The sequence below is a fragment of the Gossypium arboreum genome, chromosome 1 (assembly GCF_025698485.1).
Source record: "Gossypium arboreum isolate Shixiya-1 chromosome 1, ASM2569848v2, whole genome shotgun sequence".
In the NCBI taxonomy this organism is placed as follows: Eukaryota; Viridiplantae; Streptophyta; class Magnoliopsida; order Malvales; family Malvaceae; genus Gossypium; species Gossypium arboreum.
Genome location: NC_069070.1, coordinates 109,670,235 through 109,678,913, shown reverse-complemented (window position 1 = coordinate 109,678,913; position 8,679 = coordinate 109,670,235). Strand labels below are relative to the sequence as shown.

Here is an 8,679-nt window from a genome sequence, read left to right as displayed (position 1 = left end):
ACGAAAAAGAGATATTATTAGAAAAATGTTTGGAAACAAAAGGACATTAAAGATAAAAGGACCTAATTTAGAACAAAGTTAAAATACATGATGGATGTGAAAAGGGTCATTTACTTTTTAAGAAGATTTTCAACTACTTTTTAATTACTTCCAACTACCCAAAATATAAAAATAAAGGAACAAAAGAAAATCACATGAAATTTTAAAGTTGTTCTAGTAATATATATTTTCCCCTAAATATAAATCACTTCTATTGCCCAGGCCCTAAATAAAGTAAAAAGAAAAAAATATCATTTGGCCTTCAATTTTATGAAAATTATTTAAACTCTCAATTTAATTTTAGTCTTCTTAATTTTTAATTTATTTTTATCAAATTACTTCAAAATACATAAAAAATTAATAATTTTAATTTTACCAATATAATATAATACACACATGAATGAAACATCAACATTTAATTAATATTTTAAAATTGACAAAAATAAAAAATGTTTTCAAAAATTAAAATTGTTAAAATTATTTAAAATATAAAAATATTTTTAATTTTAAAATTTAATTATATATTAACATGTCATTCATGCAACAATCTATATGTATGCTTTGCTAAACAAAGTTAACAAATGTTAAGTATAAGTTAAAGAGCAAATTAAATGGGGTTAAAATAAAATTTTTTTATAGTTGTAGGATAAAAACATTATTATGCAAAAGAAAAAAAGGGGTTTTAGAGCTCATGGTAATCAGGTGGAAGCAATCACACTCAATCACTATCCCACACCTTCGGACAAAAGCCCCCCCGTAACCTTAGACCGGCTCCAGCCGAGCTTGGGACAGCGCGTGATTCGGTTCGAGAAAAACTAGTTTAAATTAACTATGTAAATTATTATTAAACACTTTAATTAATTAAAATCGAATAACTTAAATATGGGAAGCAACAAAAAGCCAGCCTAAAAGTTCAGCATTTTTCTTTCTCAACAATCACTTTTCTCTCTCTAAATCTTGTACGGTTTACGAAGCGAGGAAGTAACCGGCGGCAGAGATCAGTGGCGGAGCTGAGCTGAGTCGTCAGTGGAAGAGATAGTTCAGGCAATGGGAAGCTTGCGTGGCATTTCGATTGCCATTTTTGTAGTTCAAGCTCTGTTAGCTTCAGTAGCTTTGGTTTCAGCTCAAGGATCTGCTACTCCTTCTCGTTGGCAGACTTTAAGCGGTGCGTTTCTCTCTTTCGCTTCCTTTTCTTTTTCTAAATCCGTTAAATGATGTGAATTAAAAAAAAAAACTTTATCTAGTTCTGTTTGGTTGCTGAGAAAGATGAGGAAATGTTGGGAAAACAGCTTGCTGAGCTGGATGCATTTTCAAAATTTCCCGTCTTTGCTTGAATATAAGTTTGTTTCTGTTTGATTTACTCAAAATTGAAGGGAAAAAAAAGGAGGAGAAAATTACTCAAACTAAGCTTACTTTGAGCTGCTTAGCCGTATCAGATTCGATGTGTTTTGTTTGAGTTTTAGCTAGTTCGAACTTGGTTTTGTTTTATTTAATAGCTTCTGTTCATCTATAAAGAAAACGAAGTGAAGGTAAAGGGAAAAAATTCACGTTCCTTCAAAAAAAAAAATGCTTATCAAGTTTTCTCAGATTTGCCTTCAAGAAAGAAAATTTTCTAATTTCTCTTTCGTTCGTACAAAAGTGAAAGAAACGACGAGAAAAATGCATGCTTTAATGATTTCCAACTTCAAAGTTTCTCCAAGTGGAACATTTTATTTTATTTTATTAAAATTCACTCTCCTTATTGATTTATGACCCGTCATTTGAAATTTAGTTATTTTTAATTTGGCTTCTGAGGAAGTACATGCATTAGAAAAACGATAAATTGCACGGGAAAATGGAACAAATAGATAAAAAAAAATGCAGCTTTAAGTTTCTCCTGATTTATTTCTTTGAATGATTTTGTTTTTTATTCTGACTCTTCTTCCTTCGTATATTAGAGTTAGTGTTGTTCTTCATTAGAAGTTTGGCCTTTTTTTCTGTTGATCAATATGCTTAAACTATTCAATTTCCTTTTCAGGGGAAGCACCCGTTGTCATAGCTCGTGGTGGATTTTCAGGAATATTTTCAGACTCCAGTTTTGGAGCTTATAGTTTGGCTTTAGAAACGGGTCCTTCTGATGTGATCTTGTGGTGTGATGTGCAATTAACAAAAGATGGAGCCGGGATTTGCTTTCCTGATCTTAAGCTAGATAACAATTCTAACATTGCAACTATTTTCAGTGATAAGCCGGTGACTTACCTTGTTAATGGGGTCTCTACCAAGGGACTTTTTTCTATTGATTATACTCTCAAGGATCTTGGAAGTGTTTATTGTAAGTTCAACTCGCAGTTTATCATGTTAGTTTTTTCTTGGTCACCATCAGTGTTCTCTACCTCTTATTTATTGCTTTTGTCGTTACATTCTCTCTCTTTTTTTTTTTTTTTTTATCATCATCTTCACAAACTTTGATTGATAGATAGTTAATGAACTTGCGAGTTTCAAGTTCATCTTACTGGTCTCAAAATTATTTTTTAGTTTTGAATCATAAAACTCGTTTACTAACCACTAATGATCTAGTTCAAGCAGTTTTACAAGCAATCCAGTAATTAATTCTGAAGTTTGATATGATACCACTAGCTTTCACTTTGACATTATTACCTATACACGTTTGTATTTTTTTTGATAGGTTTGTTTGACTTGACTTGCTGTGAAATGTACCAGTAGTAAATTCTTTATTGCTTTCTGCTACTTGTTTGTTGTGTTACATTCTAATGTGTTATTTGTTTTCTGGACAGTAAGTCAAGGTATCTACTCTCGGACGAATAAGTTTGATGGAAATAATTACCAAATTATGACCGTTCAGGATACCTATACCCAACTGAAACCACTTGGATTTTGGTTGAATATTCAGGTAAAGGATTTTTCAGTGCTTAATAATGCGTTCCTACTTTTCCCTCATGTCTTTTCTTATCTCTTTGTTAATTTAGTGTAACTTCATCTTTCTGTTTTTGGATTTAATTGACTGTCCCTCTATTTTGCAGCATGATGCATTTTATGCAGCACACAACTTGAGCATGAGAAGCTTCGTACTTTCTGTAACTAGAAATGCAAAAGTTACTGTTGACTATATCTCGTCACCGGAGGTAGCTTTCTTGCGAAACATTGCTCCAATTTTCCGAAGAAGTTCAACAAAGGTTGTCTTCCGATTTCTAGGACGGAAGGATGTGGAACCTTCAACAAATCAGACCTATGATTCTCTCTTAACAAATCTGACATTTATCAAGACATTTGCCGCTGGAATCATTGTACCAAAGTGTTATATATGGCCTGTAGATGGAGCTCTTTACTTGCAACCTTCTACCTCTATTGTCTTGGATGCTCACAAAGAAGGGCTAGAAGTTTTTGCGTCAGACTTTTATAATGATGTTCCATTCAGCTTCAATTACTCATATGACCCAGTAGCTGAGTACCTTCAGTTTGTTGACAATGGTAAATTCTCTGTTGATGGGGTTTTAACCGACTTCCCAATAACTCCAGCAGCAGCTATAGGTAAGTTATATGCAGGTGTATGCATTATGAATCCTCAGAATTTATCAATTTATTTGTTGTTATTATTTTGCATCTATATGCTGATATTTACTTTCTAACTTAAATTATGGTCAAATTTCAAATTATTCTTAAGGATGGTTACTTATCTTAGTAACTTGCGCTGCCATTTTGCAAATTTCATCAAAATTTGTGTACTTAGGGAGAATACTAAAAGGGTGCGCCTAAGAATCTTTTGCTTTGTTGGTATTTTTCTCCTTGTTTGCCCCATGCCATGGTTTCATCATTTAAATAAGATGGTGAAGTGAGATATCTGCCTTTTGTGTCAATCTGTATTTTCTTGGCCTGACATTCTCGACAGTCTACACAGTAACTTAGTCTGGTTATTGAAAGGACAGGTTGCCTTATTTTTGCCAGATGCCATTATCTTTTGCTGCTACTGGATAAGAAAGTTGGGGTTTTTTTGGTTAAGATGCTAACTTTTGTTTCGCATTGCAGATTGTTTTGCTCACATAGGAAAAAATGCTTCAAAACAAGGTATGTATTTATGGAATGCTTCTGAACAGAATAGCTTAATATTTTTTGCTAAGAGTTAGTGGTAATGGTCATGAGATTATGTGTTTTAAGGTTCTTCATAAACTATTTCTTTTGTTGTCATGCTACAGCGGACCTTTTGGTCATATCAAATAATGGAGCAAGTGGAGACTATCCTGGTTGTACTAACATGGCATATTCAAAAGCTATTCAAGATGGTGTAGATGTTCTTGACTGTCCTGTTCAAATGACAAAGGATGGAATACCTATTTGCTTGGGCTCTATAAATCTTATAGAGAGCACCGACATTGTCCGAACAGGCTTTAGCAATCTTACAACAACTGTGCCAGAGATTATGCAGAGCAGTGGAATATTTACCTACAACCTGTCATGGAGTGATATTAAAAGTTTGAAACGTAAGTTGAATTTAGTTCTCGTTTGCTTGTTCTTTATTGTATTGAATTGTTTTCTTTTTGATCTTTTTTTTCTTTCTTTTGGGTGGGATTAGATTCTAGAGTCTTTAATCCTTTCACACAATAGAAACATAACATGTTGAAAATAAAAGTTGCCTAAGCATAGATTGAAGTTTGTACATTATATTGAGTGGGTTTGTGAGATATGTCCTACTTTCTTTCTGGATGCAAATTCATGTTTCGTTCTGTGCTTGAAACATTGATAGCCATCTTGAAGGTGCATGAATGAAACTCTGCTTTGGAAGATACTCTCTTTGCCTACAGTACTTATTGTCAGTTTATTTTAATTTGCCCCATCATCTAAATCTGTGTTTTAGTTGTAGAGGTTCAGCTAATTTTTTTTTTGTTTCTTTGATAGATATATTTGGCATTAGCTTTTTGTCAAATTCCTTATTCTAATCTATCAATACTTCTCCTGTAGCTGTAATATCAAGCCCACAGTCACAGTACAAATTGTTTCGAAATCCAAAGTTCCAAAATGCTGGGAAGTACTTACAGTTATCTGAATTTTTAAGAATGGCAAACACCACTAGCTCTCTAAATGGTGTCTTAATCAGCATAGAGGTCAGTTCTTGCCATTCTATATTTTCCTCATTGTATTGGTGTTTATGCTGTACTTTTATTTTCTACTCACATTACTGGAACTAATGATGGATGTTAGGACGTTAGGCACAGTAATTGTGAATGGTGGCTATTGTTTTATTTTGTGCCAGGGTGGAACTGTTAGCATGGTAGCTTAATTATCGTGAGAAACATATCAGATTGAATCATAATCTTACATGGTAACTGTGGTTTATGCCATATGGAATATATTGACCTGAATGGTCTGAAAAACATAAAACATAATTTAACCAGTAGCCGGCACCTTTATGAACTGAAGTACTCAATATCTTGTATCTGCTTACTATATCATTCTGTAAGTACAATAATTCTGGAGTTTGTGAAACCTTTAATGCTCATCTTAATTAAATATCACTTAAGATTTAAAAACCATTCTATTGTTTTACAAATTGTTGAAATACGTTTCATCCATCTCATAATTAAGTAACCTTATTTGCGAAATAATGTTGACCGAGATTGTCACGACCAGCTGACCAACAAGGTACTCTCATTATCTTGGGTCATGTCGCGTTGACATTGTGATCATAATACCAGCATTGTCTTCTTTGGGCGTCCACTGACCCCTTAAGGTTTTCTCAGCCAAAGGTGTGCCGTCCTAGATTTGAACCCAAGATCTCCTACATATAGGACTCTTTTCCACAACTCTGGTATTGATTGACCTACATGATCCGTTGACTGGCAAGATACTCTAATTTCCCTGAGCCATGTTGCATAGTGTTATGAGCACAATATCGATATTGTTCTCTTTGGGCATCCATTGACCTCTCAAGGTTTTGTCACTTGAAGGTCTCACCTCCCCAAGGAAGAGACTCCTATATGTAAAAGTTATTGGGTTTGAAGCACTTCTTTAACAAAACTTGAGGGACCAATGAACACCCAAAGAGAACAATACTGGTATTGTGCTCACAACACTGGTTTGATACGACTCAAGGAACTGAGATGACATGAATAGCCCGCTGACTGACAAGGTACTCTAATTTCTCCGGGTTGTGAGCAGAAAACTATTATTATCCTCATTGGATGTCCACTAACCCCTCAAAGTTGTAACCCAAAGATGCATCTCCCCAGGTTCGAATCCAACACTTCCTCCATATAGGAGTCTTTTCTACTACTATGCTACCCTTTGTTCTACGCACAATACTGTTATTGTCCTTTTTGGGCATAAGGTTTGGTCATTGTGTGTCTCCCCATGTTTGAACCCAACAGCTCCTGTCCATACAAGTCTTTTGCACAACTGTGGTACCATTTGATGGACGCCTGTAGAGGAAAAGACCGGTTTGCTCACAATGCCAGTGTGACAAGGTCCAGGAAAATGAGTGTACATTGCTGGTTGGCGGATTGAGACAGAGACAAGCAGGCTATCTTCCAACTTCGTATGGATGCTGAAGAGAGTATCTTCATTATCTTTTCCCTTATATTGGTTGCAATTGTCTAAATATTTTCTGACATTTTGTAACAAAATCTCCAATCTTGTTTTCTCTCTTTGATGATTGAAAATATCCCATCTTCTGAAAGTCATAGCTGCTTAAAATCTTTGCTAATGATGATTGTCTGCTAGCCATGAATTCTGCATATTCATATTTCAAACCGTTTCTTCTTTGATAATATAACACGAACATTTTCTTCTGAAGATTTTTGACAGTTCTGACTTGTTTATCCTTTCAGAATGCTGCTTACCTTGCAAAGCAGGGATTTGGTGTGACTGATGCAGTGCTTAAGGCCTTGAACGAAGCTGGCTACGATAAACAAACAACTCAAAAAGTTATGATACAGTCCAGTAGTAGCTCTGTTTTAATGAAATTCAAGGGTAAAACCAACTATCAGCTTGTCTACAAGATTGACGAAGATATTGGTGGTGCTCAAAGTTCAACAATTGATGACATTAAGAGATTTGCTAGTGCTGTTGTCATTAGCAAGGACTCTGTGTTTCCTGAAAATTCAGCATTCCTTGCTGGTGCGACAGATGTTGTATCAAGGCTACAAGCTGCTAATCTCTCTGTACTTGTTCAAACCTTCAGAAATGAGTTTACATCTCAAGCATGGGACTTCTTCTCTGATGCAACTGTTGAGATCAATTCCTTCTATGTGGGAGCCGGTATTAATGGTGTCATTACAGACTTCCCAAAGACCTCTGATAGATACCGGAGTAAGTGCTTACCTGTTGAAATGGAAACTACAAAATTTTATGATAATGAACTACCAGCCTTTTTGCTTTCTGGCTAACTGAATATGTTATGGACCGGTATTGATGTGATAATGTTTTTGTAGGAAACCGATGCTTGAAGAGAGGCAACAAGATACCCACTTACATGAGTCCTGTGCCGCCTGGCAGCCTTTTGCAACTAGTCACAACTGATTACTTGCCACCAGCTGAAGCTCCAAAACCCTACCTGACTGAGTCAGATGTTGTTGAGCCTCCTTTGCCTCCCGTTGCCAAAACAACCTCGATTTCTACTCCATCTGGCACTGTAGCAGCAGCCCCAGCACCAAACGGACAGCCTAAAGTTGCTGCCTCTATCATTGTACCACTTATGGCTATGCTTCTTGCCATGTATTACCGTTTTGAAATCTGATAAGAGTCGGCCTTGCTCTCAATTTTTTATAAATCTTATTGCTTTGGATATCGAGTAGGTTGAAGGTTTTGCTGCAGGAGTGCAGTGCCCGCGGCAAAGACCAGTTTTTCTTAGTTGTCTCCCCTCCAAACAGCAGTGTTAATTCCTTTTACCTTATAATTTTGTAGGTATGTTCATTCTTCTCATTGTCTTCCTTTTTCTAAAAGCACAGTTCTTGAGAGCTACATATCTTTAATGGATGCATTCCCTATTTGATTTGTGTAAGATATCTCTGCCATTATTCATTTCTGTGAATTATTTATGGATCTCTCTCTCTCTCTCTCTCTATATATATATATATATATATATATATATATATTATCCCCTTAAACCTCCACAACTGCCATATCAGTGCCTTCTGGAATTACGACGATAAGAAAGAGAATTACAAAGAGTAAACAAGAGATTTTGTAATAAAACAGTCTGCAAAAGTTTTATATATTTCACTCTATATTGAATTATGAATAACAGGGGTATTTATAACAAGAAAAGCTTCCAACTACAGAAGAAAATAACAAAGATTTTATGCTAATAAATAACAAATATATTATACTAATAATTTTTAAATCTTTTAAGAAAGGAAAACATAATCTGTAAACCTAATTTGCACGCAAATTCTTCAAATCTAGTTACTTCGTAGCTACATGGTTCTCTAAGCAGCTCACATTTTTTTCGCAATCCCAGTATGCATTCTTAATTCGTCGAAGTAATGAGCTCGTCAATCCTTAGAGGGTTTGTCAATGTTGATGAATTCGCCCATAGAGAGTTTGCAAAGCTTAAAGGATTCACCAGTCTGGACGACTTCGTCAATTTTGAAGGATTCGCTAAATGTGCATGATGCGTTAACGGTCATCTCGCAACAGTCTCTCTTATCT

The 8,679-nt window shown here is 35.2% G+C and overlaps 1 protein-coding gene across 1 annotated transcript; it reads left to right on the top strand.

The window, feature by feature from the left end:
• Window positions 1-756: 756 nt before the first annotated feature.
• LOC108483009 (glycerophosphodiester phosphodiesterase GDPDL4) lies at window positions 757-8,029 on the top strand. Its single transcript, XM_017786171.2, has 9 exons — window positions 757-1,204; window positions 2,057-2,350; window positions 2,814-2,929; window positions 3,060-3,567; window positions 4,063-4,101; window positions 4,230-4,514; window positions 4,993-5,135; window positions 6,858-7,338; window positions 7,461-8,029. Exons 1-9 carry the CDS (start codon window positions 1,087-1,089, stop codon window positions 7,763-7,765), a joined length of 2,289 nt encoding a protein of 762 aa, XP_017641660.1. The 5' UTR covers window positions 757-1,086; the 3' UTR covers window positions 7,766-8,029.
• The last annotated feature ends 650 nt before the right edge of the window (window positions 8,030-8,679 follow it).

What these genes read in the sequence shown, in the direction of transcription:
- LOC108483009 (XM_017786171.2), top strand. Translation starts at nt 1,087, where the DNA reads ATGGGAAGCTTGCGTGGCATTTCGATTGCCATTTTTGTAGTTCAAGCT. An exon ending in GTGTCTTAATCAGCATAGAG is followed by an intron (nt 5,136 to 6,857) that starts GTCAGTTCTTGC and finishes TTATCCTTTCAG; the next exon opens with AATGCTGCTTACCTTGCAAA. An exon ending in GACCTCTGATAGATACCGGA is followed by an intron (nt 7,339 to 7,460) that starts GTAAGTGCTTAC and finishes ATGTTTTTGTAG; the next exon opens with GAAACCGATGCTTGAAGAGA.